This window comes from Lepus europaeus, chromosome 14, assembly GCF_033115175.1.
Source record: "Lepus europaeus isolate LE1 chromosome 14, mLepTim1.pri, whole genome shotgun sequence".
NCBI classification, from domain to species: domain Eukaryota; kingdom Metazoa; phylum Chordata; class Mammalia; order Lagomorpha; family Leporidae; genus Lepus; species Lepus europaeus.
In genome coordinates, this window is record NC_084840.1 from 32,304,379 (window position 1) to 32,321,529 (window position 17,151).

Genomic DNA, 17,151 nt, shown 5'->3' on the forward strand with positions numbered 1-17,151 from the left:
TTGGTGAAGCTAGACTTATTGCCGTTTCTGATGGTCAAGGTTAACATCAAAATATGAAATACGAAGGATGGGGGTGGGGAGTCTATGGGAACGCATCATGACTCCAACTCCTCAGTCTGCAGAGGAGAGGAATTAGGGTTTCGAATGAGTGCATAAACTGCCCCAGGACACTCAGCTGCCTCTCTTCATTCTCCTCTCTTCTAATTGAGTCTGTCAGGCAGTAAGAGCTCACGCTCCCCTGGGGCATTCACAGAAAGCCCAGTGACCACTTGGCTGCTTTGCTGCAGAATGGGAAGGGGGCGGGGAGGGATCCTAGTGGAAATGTGTGCTAGACCGGGAACTCCAACTGCTTGCTCGTGTATTCTCAACAGTGCAAGTCAGGATGTATGAGGCGGGAAGCTTTTTACCTCATTATGTAGATGAAGAAATGGACTCATACAAGCTTGATAATGTTCCTGTTGCTACACAGCAAAGAACTGGTTGCTTTGGGATTAGAATTCTAATACCCTTAAAGGTCCTTTGCTGCATGAAGATTCTGTAACTATGGGGCTATGGCCAAGAAAACTCCAATATTTGCAGGATCTCTCTTTCAGAGTGAAAACGGGAGGCCTCGTGCAAAAAAAAAAAAAACAAGAAATATGCACTTTGAATATTCTAAAATTAAAACCTCTTCCTTTGTTCCATGAACATGTATTCTGTTTTCCTCTCTTTTCTCTCTCTTTGTCACTCACTATCTCATGGTGTTTGAAAGTCCTATTTAGACTGTGCTCCATGTGCACACGGATGTTTCCAGTGTGGGAGTTTCTCACAGGAACCCAGGGCCCTACCCTGCTGCTTTGTGTGGGCAAACCACCAGCTGCCAGCTTCCCTCTGCCACCAGCCCCCAGTTGATGTCACTTTGAGCCAGACATTTCCTCTCCCATGGGACCACTGCTCTAAGCCACAGACCTGCACTAGGATATGCCTAGTACCTGGATTGAAAGTGGGAGAAAGTCATGCTGCCAGTGAGTCACCCACTGGATGCACTCCCTGGGGCACTGCCAGCTTAGGGTGGGAAGAGCTGCCACCAAGCCCTGGCCTGAAGTGGCATGAGTTGTGTGCCTGACCCCAGCTCTCTCAGAATGGAGGATGACAATGATGACTGAATGGGTCAGGGAAGGTTGGGTAAGGCTGGGGACACCAGAAGGGGATGGGCAGGAGGTAGAGATTTCTGGGGAGATAAGGGTAACAGGAGGCAGGATAACACAGGAGCTGAGGTTCCCAGCCCCTGCAAATGCTCCCTTATAAAATGTAAATGGAAAGGTAACATTATTGAAAATTTCAGGACGGTGACCACAGAGCATAGAGCTAAAGTACGAAGCCTTTCTGGCCAGGGAGATTCTGCACACTTAGGAGGGCTACACATTTGTGAATCCAGCCGTGGGCTGCAGAGGACCAAAGCACTGTGATTCCTGAGCTCAAGGTGCTTACCTAGGAATAAGGTAAAATGCAGTCAATGAATACATTATTTGTGGCAGATGCAAGGCAACACATAGTGTTTATATAAAGTAAGAGCTGATTGAGTCTTATATTTTTTCTGTGCTCTGCTTCTTTGGAAATGAATGGCAAGTTAGATTTCCTCATTTTTTCCTCTCTCTATTTTCCAAAATTTGATTTAGCAGGGATGTGTGGCCAGGGTCAAGGTGAGGGGGACACCACTCACTGGATGACATACTGGAATCTTCTGTGTGCAAGATTTTCCTTGAGCGGAAGGCACATGGGAAGGCATGGGAGGAGGACCAGAGTGAGCCCGCTGCTGTGAAATCCAAAAGGGTGAAGGAAAATCCATTTGATTGAGCTGAAAAAGTGGGTCAGAAATCGAGAGGAAGAAGTGGGCCAGGATGTGAGTGTGGGTAAATTGGCAAAGGTCACAAGTACCTGACCACCTGGCTGTGGATGAGGAGCTGGGATGGGAATAACAGAGGACTTTAGAGAAAACTCCCATTCCAAAGGGGGAAATGAGTTCTTGGAGTGAGCAGAGGAAAAAGCTCCATCCCTCCAAGACTAAGTGGGTGGATCAGGGCTGCACAAGCCATTAAACACCTACCCTGCAGCTCTGGCACCCTAAGCTGAGGGAGTGAGCCTGCCGTGTCCTGGCTGGCTGTATGGGCCTCTTCTGGTCCCCCTGCACCATGCATCCAAAAGCATTTATGAAGCAAGGGCAAGGTCATAGACTTGGCCGAAGCAATTTACCGTTTTTTTTTTTTTTTTTTTTTTTTCCAAATAAAGAGACATTTGGCAAGTTGCTCAAGTTCCTTAGCCAGGCAGGGGGCTTGTGACCCATAGCAAATGACAGCAGGGGACAGCTGAGACCAACCTTTGGAAGTGGTAGTCACTTCTTTGGTCAGCAGTTTTTATCATGCTCTGTGTGCCGCAGCAGGAGTATGTGTAAGGCTGTTGGCTCTTCCTGGCCTGTCCTCTTCTCTGTAGTTCCAAGGCCAAAGCAGAGTGGTTATGGAGGGCGGGGGGCTACTCAGCAGTCTTTGCACCTTGTGCATTAACTGCTTCTACTCATACAGCAAGAACCCCACTGCAGATTTGTCTCATCAGGCAGTTGAAATATAGTCTAAATGATTATGAGAGCCACAGGGGATGGAGGCTCTTTGCCAATGTATAGGGAGCAGGGCAGAACAACTGTACTTAACCATCAAGCTCCTCCTGTAAATATTTGCAAACGCCCCTTCAGAGCTCAAAAGCCCAAGGCAGGATCATTGGATGATTTGCTTAGAAGAAAAAGAAACAAAATTGACCTCATGGTCTGAGCCAGCCATAAAAAGGAAGAGTGTGTTATGGGCAAAAAACCAGAAAGGGAAAAGAAAAAAAAATGTTCAAAGTTTAATAAACACGAAAGAGAATAAAAATAAATCTCAAGAGCACTTATTTACAAATTTGATGGAAGGATAAGATTGAGGGGGGTGGGTGTGAAAGATGGGTGTTTGTGGAAGTGGACAGACCTGTGGAGTTCCCCCAGAAGAGAAAGGGGAACAAGATAGAGATGTTTACTGTTGCTAATAACAGGAAACACTAAATTAGCCTTGCTCTTCCAGGATGCTCTTTCAAAGGATGTTTGAAGTTTCTGCTGTCCAATAGGGAAGCTACACATAGAGAAATGCAGCCACTCAACCTGTGGAAGGTTCTGGCCAACAGGGTGTGCAAAGCCAGAGCATTTGGTCCCAGCCCTGCCCAGCCCCCTCTGCCTGGGCGTGCTGCCTGTTTTCAGCTGAGCTGGTTTGGATAGGATCAGCCTTTCCAGTCACTGGGGTGGGCATATTTCACCAAGGAGAAAGATCTGTCTCTTTTAGCTGCTGCCTTTCCAAATGGCTGTGCTAGGGGGCTCCGAAAATCTCTCTACTTTTAGCAATGTTTGCCAACCTGAAAACTGCCCACCAACTATTTGACAGTGGTGACACAGTGGGTCATCACCGTGCCTGCCTGAATACTTACTTGCTTTTCTCCGAAACCTGGATACTTTGGATTCTTTGGGGTTTTGTTTGTTTGTTTGTTTGTTTCTAAAACTTCTGGTTCGCAAGTACAAAGCTTTGATTCATGCTGTCATTTTATAAACCAGTGTCTCACAGAGCACTGCTTGTCCATGGACTTGGCCTCTGAGAGTCACAAGTGCCTGAAGAAAGGCACAGGGGATAGCCCCTGTGAGGGGAAAAAATGCAGACTCTTGATACGGTGAAAAGCTGATGTCTTCCTCACAATGTGTTTTTTTTGTTGTTGTTTTGTTTTGTTTTGTTTTTTAGTATAATCAAATGATTTCCCCAGAAATCACAAAAGTTGTTTATGTCTATTGTAAGATCAGCAAGATGGCTTGTTTATTTAATAAACAGGTGTTGTCTATAACCAGCTGCCTGAGTCTTTAAAGACTCCCATTGGTCAGGTGCCAGCACTATGACACAGCAGGTTAAGCTGCTGTCTGCAGTACTGGCATCCCATATGGGCATCAGGTCGAGTTCTGTCTGCTCCGCTTCTGATCCAGCTCCCTGCTAACGTGCCTGGGAAGGCATCGGAGGATGGGTTCCTGCACCCACCACGGAGACCTGGAGGAAGCTCCTGGCTCCTAGCTCCACATCTGCCCAGCTCCAGCCATTGCAGCCGTTTGGGGAGTGATCCGGGGGATGGAAAATCTCTCTCTCTCCCTCTCTGTGTCTCTCCCCCGCCCCAACCCCGTAACTCTGACTTTAAAATAAATAAATAAATAAATCTTTAAAAAAAAAAAAAAACTCCCATTAGTGGCCAGCTATGTAAACAGCTGATATCAGGTGAATTCCATGCATGTAGAGTCCTGTCCTGGATATGTGGGAAAGAGAAAAGACTTGGCGGTTACAGCACCTGCCCTCAAGATTCTTAAAATTTCACAGCAGAAAACAAAACAAACAAACATAATGCAGATAGAATAAAATTATTTGTAAAGGAACATAAACAACTGGGACCAATTGTGTTGTTAGGAAGCTACAGGATAGAAAAAAGTGAAGTCACCAGAGTTGGATGGAGTTAGAATGGGGAAAATAAGTTGGCAAGAGGTTTTGGAAGATACTGGATCTGCCCTGTGGAGATGAATGTGTGTTGGATATGAAAGCATGGGGGTAGAATAGGACCTCCTTTGGACTTAGTGTAGCATTGGTTGCATAGTCAAAGGCAATGACATGTTACCAAAAAAGTAACAGCAAAACCCTAAGGAACCATCAGCTTGAAATTGTTGTGTACTATCTACAACTGTGCCTTTACATGATTCCGAATTTTTCTTCCTTAGCTAGCATTACCTCCCATCAGTAGAAATTATCCTGAATTTTAAGACTGAATCTGGAATAGCCAGTTTGTGGGTATAGTTTTGTCTATTCAGATTTCCTCACTATAACTTAACTAGAGAATGTATTTGGCCATATGTGTGTGAAAAAACAAAATATTGAAGCCAAAAAAAGATGCAATTTATGATCCTGGATAAAAGGAGACTATTTGGACACCAAACTTTTAAGGAAAAAAAATACATGGGCAAACTGCTTGCCATTAGGAGCTATTTTCTTGGCACATTTGATTAAAGTGTATGCAAGGCTGACAGCTCTCTCCAGGCATCAACTGTCATGAACTTGTTCCAATTTATAACCATCGAGGATTTTCCACTACTCTGTCAACCTTCAAAGGACAGGGTTAACTACATGCCCTCAAATAGAGTTGCAAGTGGTTTGTTAATCTCTACTAATCTGCTGCTCCTGTAACCAAACGCATGTGTTTATTTTTTTTCTGGTTAAATTGTAAATGATATTAAATTGGCTGTTGGAAGTGAAATCATTCCGTAGATATTTCCCTTATGGTTTCTGTCATGCTATGGTCTTTTTTTGAGTACAGTGAATTTTATCATTTTCACTGACTGCCCTAACTTTTCACAGATGCCATCCCACCCACCTTCTATAGACCCTACTTCAGAATTGTCCGATTTGATGTTTCAACAATGGAGAAGAATGCTTCCAATCTGGTGAAAGCAGAGTTCAGAGTCTTTCGTTTGCAGAACCCAAAAGCCAGAGTGGCTGAACAACGCATAGAACTGTATCAGGTAACTTTGGGTTGTTCTCAAGGGTAATCAGTTTGAGTTCTTAGGGTGATAGACTGTTATCATAGATAGTTCTTAGCTGATATAAAGCATTCTATAATTCACATTTATGATATAGGCCCTCTTTTGCTATTACTGTTATCCTCATAGCTTATTCCTAATCACTCAGAAAGAGCTTTAAGAGTGAAGTGTGGAGCTCTGAACTTCTTCAGTGGCATGAATGGATGACATATGCACTCTTAGGAGAGTTTGGTCTAGAAATCAATCCCCTAAACTGGAAAGTTAGATAATGTAGGCTCAGTTCCATCCTGAGGAATGAAGTCAGCTCACCTTGCTGACATGCAGTGGCCGTCCCTTTTCTCCTGTTTCTTTCCTCTTTTCCTTCCTGTGGTCTTCTCTGTCTTTGTCTTTTAAACTGTTTTATTTCTCTCTTTGCTACCTCCTCTGTCTTCAGTAACCTCGTCCTGTTTCCTTTGTCTCTTTGTCTCTGCACAGTCACTCCCATCTGCCATCCCCCCAACATCAGATGTCCACCCATCCTCCATTGTTTCAGCAGCCCTGACATCTCTTTGTCATCTTCCTAGTAGAATCGCTGACAACTGTGTCAAAAGATGAAGTTGATGAGAAAGTGTCGAGTTATTGAGATTTTAGAGATGTTCTTAAAAGTATGGTGTTTAGATAGGGTCTACAGGGTACATGACCCAGGAGCTGTAAGAAAGGTAGCCTCTCAGAGTCCTCTCTGGACTCACTAAATAAGATTCTATGTTTTAAGGAAATCCCTGTGTGATTCTTAGGTACATTAAAGCAAGTTCCCAGGGCCGGTGGTGTGGCACAGAGGGATAAGCTGTTGTCTGCAACACCAATATCCCATATGGGCACCTGTTCATGTCCTGGCTGCTCCACTTCTGATCTAGCTCTCTGATAATCCACCTGGGAAAGCAACAGAAGATGGCCAAAGTCTGTAAGCCCCAGCCACCCACATGGGAGACCCTGGATTTTATGGCCATTTGGGTATAAACCAGCAAAGATCTCTCTCTTTCTCTGTGCGTGTGCGCATGTGTCTTCCTCCATCTCTTTCTCTTGCTCTCTCTCTCTCTGTCTCTATAACTTTGCCTTTCAAATAAATACATCTTTAAAACAAAAGAATTTCCCAAAGCAAAATTTCTTAGCCGATACACATTTCACAGTCTTACTTTCCAATAATAAGTCCAAGAACCAAACTATCAGAATGAGTTACTGGAAAAAGTCATAGAGTATAGTGATATTTTTAAAAACAAAAAACATTGTTCCAAAAGCTGTGACCCTAGTGAGAGGGGGAAAGACATGTGAACAGATAGCTTAAATATGTCATAGTGTCATGTGAGTGTGTGTCACCATGCAGGGCTGAATTGGGAAGATCTCACCAGGGAGCTGACATTTGAGTGGGATCTCAAGAAGTGTCTGTTAGAATAGGATGAGGGAAGGTCGTTGTTTGAAGAAAGAGCAGCCTATGCGGGCAGACTTGAATGGACATGTTGAAGGTACTGGGTGCTCGATGCTCAGTGCCTGGAGTTACAAAGAGACTGCTGAGAAAGCTGCTCTCCAGCACAAGTATGTCGGAGACAAGAGGATTAAGAATACACCCTAGGAACCCCCAAGGTTAAGGAGTAGGCATTTATTGAGGTGTGACTACAAAGTGGACTTGCCTGACGAAAAGAAAGGAATTGACATCTGCTTGTGGAAACCTCTAGTTCTGGATTCTAATTATTAGGAAATTTTGATAATTAAGATAAGAATTTTCCCTCTATTGTGAAAATGAGGGAATTACCATCCAAATGAATACTGTATGATGTCTCAAGAATATGTTTATAGTTTGTTTATGATTTCTAGTTTTTAGTTACAAAGTTATAAAGCAAGGATTTTATACACTTTTTGGATTAACATGTAATAATTGTCCATCTTTATAGGGTGCACTGTAGTATTTCAAGATGTGTACAGAGTGTACTGACGAAGTCACAGTCATTAGCATTTCCACCTCCTATTCATTTCTTAAAGCACCAGTTTGCCCGTGTGCTCATGAAAAATTATTCTCACTTATTAAAGTGAGTCCTAAGAAATGTCTACTTAAAACCTTTGGATCTTAGAGCATCTTCAAAATTTGAGAATGCTGTGAGGGCGGTCTGGGCCTGATGGGCAGCCATTGCTTCCCACCCAACAGGGAGTCTGACAGATAGGGGTGTGTGCCCCAACACATGAGCTGGACACTATTAGGAGTGCTACAGCACTATTGTCTCAGATGATACAACTGGACAGTGAAGTTTGCTGTATCAGGTATTCTTTCTACTACTGTATTCTTCCTCCACATTACAGAGAAAGAGCCCAAGTCAGAGAAGAAATAAGTAACTGAACCATGATCACTCAGCTAGGAAGTGGCAGGCCGGAAATGTGAATCCACCTCTGACTCCCAAGGGGCCTCTTGCTCCTCACCATGTGCTGTTCATAGCAAATTTCTCTCTTTCTCTGTCCTTCAATATCAGCCAGAATAGAAAAAAATAAATAAATAAGAAAAACCAGGCCAGAGGGTGGAGTGTTATTTAGAGAGAAATCAAAGACTGGTTCCTATGAAAATGAGCCAAATTATGGGTGGCCAGATTAATTGGGAGATAATAAACAACAACAAACTTGATTACATCTCCTTTATTTCTCTCTTTCTTTTTTACAATTGATCATTTCTTTCTCTGCTGATGACAGCATGCTGGACCAGTTTCTGGCACTGGGTCAGTTACACGGCTTCAGTAAATTCAAGGCAGGGGTTTCTTAAGTGTTGGTGGCTAAAATGTAAGCTGCTAAGTCACTGTGATGCTTTGGCCCATTGGCCTTATGTCTAAGGATTGGCCTGTGACCAGAGGCTTATTGATGACTTGCCTTTCTCTATGAGACAATCTTATCTCTAGAAATGGGTGTGTTATCTGAGGCTGACATTGTAGAGGGCCTTAGCAGGTCTTTGGTGGCTGTGTCCCTTTTCAGAGGTTTCTGTAGCACTGTCTGTTCCATGACACAAGCAACAAGATCTGCATGGATTAAAACTCCTCAGTTGGAAAAGGTTCAGCTCAAGGTGGAATGTTTATGTTTTGTGAGAAAACCACGTGTTTCTTGTCACTGAACTTGGGAACCCAGAACTCAATACTTCTAAAACTCATTATTTATGTGGCACTAAGCTATGTGGCCTTCTCACTTCCTGAAACACAGCTGAAGTCCAGGTAAGTCTTCAGGAGATCCTGAAAACCCTAAAGGAAGGCAAACCATACACACAGCTGACTCATCAGAAAGGTAGCCATAAGCCCTTCATGCCCTTCTGATGAAGGTTATTGTCTCCTGGGTCACAGGAGGTAGAAGCACTGACTTACATGGGAAGGGCTAGAAAAAGATCCCTACCAGATGGTGAGATTTTGTCAGTTACCACCATGATACCACATCAGAAAGTCAAGTCACAAAGCAATGCCTATTATGGACAATATCCTTAAATCTTACCTTGTTTTGTAGTTATCCCACTCCTCCTTGACTCCCTACCTGGCTTCTGACCTCTGCTTCTAGCTGTTTATTTGAATTTCCATTTTTTACTTATTCACCAAGCCATCAACTGCTATTTGGAGATCTTTACAGCCTTTAGTAATAAATACTTTTATAGTAATAAATATTTTACTAGTCCTGATATACAAATTGACATGATAGGCTTGAATTATGAAAGTGAGGCTAAATCATATTTAGGAAATAGAATATATTTTAGAGAGTTTTATATACAAATGCAATCTATTTTAGAAAGTTTTATATCCAAAATTACTGGAATACTACTTTGGAAAAAAAAACTTGTTACTTAAAATGAGCAGATCTTCAATTATTTGGGAAGCTTGCCTTTTCAGAAGAACAAAGCCTCTGAAGTCCCTCAATGTCCTTTGACTACTACACTGCTTAACATACAGATGACATTGTACTTCCTGGAGAAAGGGAGAGTGGCTATGAATAAATGTTCAGGATGTCTGGGTGGTAGTATGAATGTTTCATTAGAAATCAACAGGACATTGATTTTCAGCAGGGAGAATATGTATGTGTGCACCTGTGTGTGTCCATGTTTGAGAGCTTACTTGTGGACACAGGCACTTCCCCAAGTGTGGAATCCCTGAGGGAGCTTTTGCAAGGACTACTCAGGATTCCTATCCTAGGTGTTCTGATTGCCCCTAGAAGAAAAATGGGCATTGCCTCTGGACAAACATGGCTTCCCAGAGTTCTCCTGGTGGTTTGTTTGTGGTCCTTTTCTACTCTGGATTCGGATTTCCTCATTCTCAATTGGGAATTAAGGTTTCACAGCATATACCAAGCTCTTTGGGTCTCTCTGTCACATCCTGTCTACCTAGGTACTCTTTCTGGAGTCAGAAAAGCACATCTCAGACAGCATTTCTGAGAGTAACTTCATGGTTTCTCTTGTTCAGGGTTAAGAAAGTCTGTTGAGTTTCTCTGCCTGGGAAAGTTAGGGCACATGAACTACATGCAAGTCAAACTTAGCTTGGTTAAGAATAAAAAACTTGTGAAGTGACACTTCCTATCACCCTCCGCTCTCCACAGAATAGTCTGCCAGGATGTTGATAAAAGGTGGGATGGTAAAAAGATCTTACTGGTATGATTCAGATAGGACTTTAGATGTATGCCAGTAATGGAGGGAATATGGGAGCAGTAAAGCCCTTTGACAGTTGGAGAGAGAGGGTGCAGAGAAAAGGTAAAACAACTTTTTCCAGATAGAAATGATACTTGATGATGAAGTCATAGAAATTAATATTTCCATCTCCTTTTATTTATTTATTTATTTTTGACAGGCAGAGTGGATAGTGAGAGAGAGAGACAGAGAGAAAGGTCTTCCTTTTTGCCGTTGGTTCACCCTCCAATGGCTGCTGCTGCCGGTGCATCTCGCTGATCCGAAGCCAGGAGCCAGGTGCTTCTCCTGGTCTCCCATGCGGGTGCAGGGCCCAAGGACTTGGGCCATCCTCCACTGCCTTCCCCAGCCATAGCAGAGAGCTGGCCTGGAAGAGGGGCAACCGGGATAGAATCCAGCACCCCAACCGGGACTAGAACCTGGTGTGCCAGTGCCGCAAGGCGGAGGATTAGCCTGTTAACTGACAGCGCTGGCCAATTTCCATCTCCTTATCATTGCTTTAGGTTCAGAGCTTTAGAATTTTCTCTTCTTGTTGTTCATAAAATATATAATTGGTTATTGTGGTCTACACTCACCCCACTGGACTATAGAACACCAGAGCTAATTCTATGTAGCTTCACATTGTGCTCCATAAATATGCACAGTTATTACATGGGAGTCAAAAATTCTTTTAAAAGTATTAGGAATAGGAAATTCCTACTACCTTGATTTGATTATTACACATGATATACATGTGTTAACATATCCTATCCCACAAAAATGCACAATAGAAAAATTCCAATTTATAAGATGAACAAGTAGTAATGACAAGCTCTTTGATTCACATTTTATTTGTAGCAATTCCTATAATACTAAAAAGCAGTCTATAAAATGAACATTATTATTATAATAAAAATGATTCATGATATGTTAGCAAAGCTTTCTGTAACAAAGACAGTCTTTATTGAAATGTGCTCAGGTAACACTCCAGTGTGCTAGAAACACTTTCAGACCCATGATAATCAGTATAGCACTTGGCCCATTTGGAAACTTGTATACTTTCTTTTATTATATTGTCCCTGTATTTGTAACAAGTGTGACTAGTGGTATGAGGCAGACAGACAGTAGGAGTGGGAATCCTTTTTAAGTTGAACATCATGTATATGAGCAAGAGCACCTGACATTTGGGAGTCAGGTAAATCTCCCATTTTATAGGTGAAGATATAAGGCCTGGGGACATTAATGACATGTCTAAAGGCAGCCATAACCTTGTGACCCTAACATTTTTTAGGACCACCAAAGAATAGTTTTGTTTAGTTCTGCTGACCTCGGAAGACTTACAGCTCTAATATATTTCTAGTTTTCTCTTACCAAATCACACGTTTTACCACATTGATTTCTCATCATGTCACCACATCAATGATAATAAGGTTCATACTATTGTTGCTGTATAAAAAACTACCCCAAAATTTTATGGCCATAAAATACTCATTTTATTACACTTATTTTTTTTGTGGGTCAGAAATTTGGTCAGGGCTTGACTAAAATGTTTTTCTGCTCCATGTGGCCTTTGGCTAGAGGTCACTTCGTGGTATTCAGAGGCAGTAGGGCTGGTCTGGAGCTTTCACAGAATGGCAGTAAGCCTGGGCTCACCTGATCCCCACTCTCTCTTGGGTGTAGGAGCAGACATAGCATCTGAATGATGTAGTCTTTCCAGTAATAGAAATATTCCCAAAGTACTCTTAGAACAAAATCTGCAGTATCTAGAGACAGGCCCTAGAACTCATTCTTACTGGAAAGGAAGTTATGAGAATGTAGAGACAGCTGGCCATTTTACTTGGACTTCTCAAGTGGGGTACACATAATAATAGGGAACTGAGCTATGTGCCTGAATCAAGAGATTGCTTTAAGCCCAGCACTGTTTATTGTAGGGGTATCACAGCAGATGGGTAGAGAGAGGAGCAGGCTTGGGTAATTGATATGCATAGTAGACCAGTTATGTTGTGTTTCAGTGTGTGCACTAACATCCTGGGACAGGGTGACTACATTTGTATGCCCAGTTCAACATCTAGGAGGTAGCATGGTGTGGTGCTCAATGGCCTAGGCATTGTGACCTAAGTTTTCTTAATAATTCCAGATTGACTTGGTGTATGTAACTGCCGAGCAGAGAGCAGGCATGCAACATATGTTAGTTCTCTTTCCACTGATGGTCCTTCCGCTGTCGTATCTCTTAGATTTTTACTTCAATGTCTTTGATTCCTGCAGGAGGAAGAGTGCTCTACTGAGTTACCTGTGGAAGTCAGTTGCCACATTATTTTTAAGATGAATTTACTAACATCAGACCACTGAATAAAGCCATATAAAAAGGACTCCCTGGGAAATCAGAGTGTTGGACTAGGTTCATACATTATATAACATCAGAAGAAATATCATCAAAATGCTGCCTCCTCAACAGGGCCTGACACAGGGCCACAAATGGTGGTGGTGCCAGATAACTTGGTAGAATACAATATGCCAAACATCTCCCCTTGGTAGAGTACAATACCCTGATGAATCACTAGAATTCCAATGTGCTGAGATGAGATAAGCTCATTGGATTTAAAGAGAACCCTAGACTATGATCTTAGAAGGCACTGGTACTGAGGTAGGGCATCCAGCTTCAGGGGAAGCCACACCTGCTTGGCAAGAGAACTGTTGCCTCTACAGAATTCTCTCCTGGAACTCTGATAGATGAGAGTTGGGGTTAAAATCTGCCCTACAGCTTTTGCTGATCTCTTTCTGTAATACTTGGATTTTAATGCCTATTTGAATTTACATTATAATAGTAACCAGTTTATCAAATGTGATGAAAACTCATTTCTAGTGGAGATCAGATGCAAAGGCATATAATACTGGCTTAATCTCAAATCATTTATATCCATTTATTTTGGGCTTCAAGATGTCTAGTAAATATTAAAAGGTTTTTCAGATTTGAAGATGAAAGAGTGAATTGATGTTTATGAAACAAACACAGATTTTAGTACGGAGCAGTGAATCATCAGCTCCTTCTCATACACATTCTATATAATAATGTAACATCTGCACAAAAGATTTTAAAATGCATATTGCTAAGGTTTTACAGTGAAAGTTCAACATAGATGGCTTAGGCATGGTTTTGAAGGGAGTCTAAGACTGCAAAATTCAAAGGTGAGGTTGCTGTCATTACAGAGAGCATAGCGCTAATGAATGTAATGAAAATTGACCCCTTTTTCACACACATGCATGCACACACACGCGCACACACAGAATACACAAAGTTCAGCTTTCATTTCTCATATTGCCCAAGGGGGTGTAAAATAAAAAGAGGTCAGCCAAAAAAACTGACTGTCTGCTAAATTAGACTTGCAAAAAGTGCTACTGAAAAAAAAGTTATACTGTGCTCCTGTTGTACAGAATTTTACTGCATCCAATCCCCCTTAACACTGATCCTATCCCTGGCGCCACACTGGAGACATACACAGCGTACTAACCCACTTACAAAAAAAACCCCAACCATGAGGTATAATAAACACTTTGTTTGCACAAGGCTATTAATATCACAGGTTTTTCTTTCTTTTTATTTTTTCAAACCGATCAAATGGCATGCTGGCCTCCTAGGGAAACTGTGCTGTTATCAGTTGCATTGGGTTATGACCTTACCTAAAGTCTGTTGAATTGTGAGCAGAGAGGACCCCGGAAAAATGGTGTGAACAGCAGTCCTCCCCCACTGTGTCAAAGAAATGTTAATGAGCATGCAATATAACTATCAATCCATTTGATTTCTTTCATAAAGTGACTGGTAGCAATATTGATAAAAGTATTGCTAACACATGCAATGCTTATTGTTTGCTAGGTGCTGCTATTTTAAGTGCTTTATATATTCTGATGCATTTTATTCTTATAATAACTCTAAGAGGTACTATTATTATCCTTATTTTACAAAAGAGGAAAGTGGGCACAGGGGAGTTAAATAACACCCAGGCTTTGCAGCTAAGAAAAAGATAGAGCCAGGATTTGAACACAGGCAGTCTGGCCTGCAGGGCTATGCCCTTCACCACTTTACCTTATTAAGAGAAAGGTCACTGGCTGTGTAGCTGGGTCAGTGTAGGTTTGCCCCTAGGGGACTGAGGAATTCAGAACACTCAAACTGTTTCGACATCAATACAACAGATCAGAGCACCTACTTGTCTGAGATTTTTGTAGGGCATGGAAATAATGCATGGAAACTCCTAATGCAGTATTTGTCTCCTCAACAGTTACCCTCATTGTCTATATAGTAGAAGGAGTGGTGGTAGTGTTACAGTTTCTAAAACATCATAAATTTATGATCTGCTCAAAATCTGTTAAAAATGAAAGCTCACCCTAGCTCTTCTTGCTGCAGGGCCGGTACTCTTGGTTGCTGCCCCAGGAGTTTGCTTCAGAGATATTTTCTCCTTTAAGAACATTTCCTGGCCGGTGCTGTGGCTCAACAGGGTAGTGCGGTGCTGGCACACTGGGTTCTAGTCCCGGTCGGGGCGCCGGATTCTGTCCCAGTTGCCCCTCTTCCAGGCCAGCTCTCTGCTGTGGCTAGGGAGTGCAGTGGAGGATGGCCCAAGTGCTTGGGCCCTGCACCCCATGGGAGACCAGGAGAAGCACCTGGCTCCTGCCTTCGGATCAGCATGGTGCGCTGGCTGCAGCGCCCCAGCAGCGGTGGCCATTGGAGGGTGAACCAACGGCAAAGGAAAACCTTTCTCTCTGTCTCTCTCTCTCTCACTGTCCACTCTGCCTGTCAAAAAATTTAAAAAAATAAAATAAAATAAAAAATAAGAATATTTCCCACTCACTCTGGTTGGGATAGTCTCATTCAGTCACTGATGAGCAACTCAGAGTGAGAAAGAGGAGGAACATTGCACCAGTCAGCCCATCCACCTTTTTGACTTATTCACTTTCAGGATTTACAAGTTATTTATGTCTCCAAGCCTGAGTTTTCCATCATAAAATAGAAATAACCATTCCTGTGAAATGAGTTACTGTGAGGATATGTATGTAAAATCTGTAGAAGGAGTAGATTATCAACAGGGTTTTCCTTGTCATCTAGAGCACGGGTCTTATTTCCTGTAGAGTAGGTTTGTGATTATAAAACTACTCCATGATGGCATCAGCCATCTTGGTTGGTCAAGGCCTGATCCATTTCCTGTTATCAGTAGCACACAGCAGGACTGGTGGAAAGCAGCCATATTTCTTTCTTTTTTTTTTTTTTTTTAATTTTTGACAGGCAGAATGGACAGTAGAGGGAGACAGAAAGGTCTTCCTTTTTGCCGTTGGTTCACCCTCCAATGGCCGCCACGGTAGGCGCGCTGCAGCCGGTGCACCGCGCTGTTCCGATGGCAGGAGCCAGGTGCTTCTCCTGGTCTCCCATGGGGTACAGGGCCCAAGAACTTGGGCCATCCTCCACTGTACTCCCTGGCCACAGCAGAGAGCTGGCCTGGAAGAGGGGCAACCGGGACAGGATCGGTGCCCTGACCGGGACTAGAACCCGGTGTGCCGGCGCCGCAAGGCGGAGGATTAGCCTGTTAAGCCACGGCGCCGGCCATAGCAGCCATCTTTCTATGGCTCTGTTTCCTTTACCAAGGGCAGCAATGGTGCACTAGGGACTGTGGTGCATCTTGCTTTTCTTTCTTGAAGAAGATTGCTGAGTGACTCACTCCAGTGGAGGAATCCCTATCCCATATCTACCTCTCCCTGCTCCCTCACCACACAAATTCGCTTGCTATTTTGCTTCCTGAATTGATTTTCAGTAAGACTCCATGTTTTCCCATTGTAAGTGTTCAGGATGCCAAATCCTCTACAACTTCCATTAAGGCATCCTAGGAAAGATGCATTATTCCTTGATTCATCATACGTTTTGGAATTCCCATCCTAGAACTGTATTCAGTAATGTCTACTCAAGAATTCATTCAGTGGGGAGAAACCTAGAGTTTTTGAAAGGTAGTGTTGCTTTAAAAAACTGTCAAAATTCTAGTGAAGAGTTCAAGTCATCAAGTTGGTATTACCAAAGTTTTTATAAGATATATCCAAAATGCAGCCACTTCCACGTACCTGTTGCTTCTACCCTTGCCCAAGCCACTGTTGTCTGTCACATGAGTTGTTGTACTGCCCTCTTTGTTAGTCCCCCCCGTTTTTACTCTGTCCCTCTTAAAAGCTGTTATGACATAATGATCCATGATCAAAATCTCCAGATCTCTGTAGTCACTGTGCTGTGCAATAGAACACAGTGTTTCTGCCCTCCTAACTGGCTATCACTATGTACCCACTGGCCAATCTTTCTCTATTCATCCCTCCCCCTCCTCCTCACCAGCCTCTACTAATCACTATTCTACTCTCTCTACTTCCATGGGATCAGCTATTATATATTCCAAAATAATTGCAAGAGAAGATTTTGAATATTAACATCACAAAGAAACAGTGAATGCTGGAGGTGATAGATGATGCTAATTGCCCTGGATTGATCATTGCTTATTGTATACATGTATCAGCACATTACCCTGTACTTCATAAACATGTACAATTATTGCATGCCAATTAAAAGTAAGAGCTCTAAATCCCTTTTGCAAAACCTCATACTGGCTCCTTCCCTTGTTCTGGGAGGAACTGGTGCTATGAGTTTATCTTTGACTTGTTCCTCGCTTGCCACAGCTCAGCCTTAATATCCCCTCAGTCGAATGATTCCTCCATGCTGGCTTCTTTGCTGTGCCGCACACATTCTGCATGTACTGCTCCTAAGGCTTGGGGCTAATATTCTCCTATCCCCACTGCTCCTCCCCAGATATCCTCACACCACACTGCCTTCCTTCCTTTAAACTTTTGCTCAGGTGTCAGCTACTCTGGGAGATCTTCC

At 42.8% G+C, this 17,151-nt stretch overlaps 1 protein-coding gene across 3 annotated transcripts in view; it reads left to right on the plus strand.

Moving 5' to 3' along the window:
- The window catches only part of TGFB2 (transforming growth factor beta 2), an 89,887-nt gene that overhangs the window by 48,127 nt on the left and 24,609 nt on the right, over positions 1-17,151 (plus strand). For all 3 annotated transcript variants that reach the window (XM_062210356.1, XM_062210354.1, XM_062210355.1), the window contains one exon: positions 5,433-5,596. In XM_062210356.1, the coding sequence (XP_062066340.1) occupies positions 5,433-5,596 (164 nt within the window). The remainder of the gene's footprint in view (positions 1-5,432; positions 5,597-17,151) is intronic.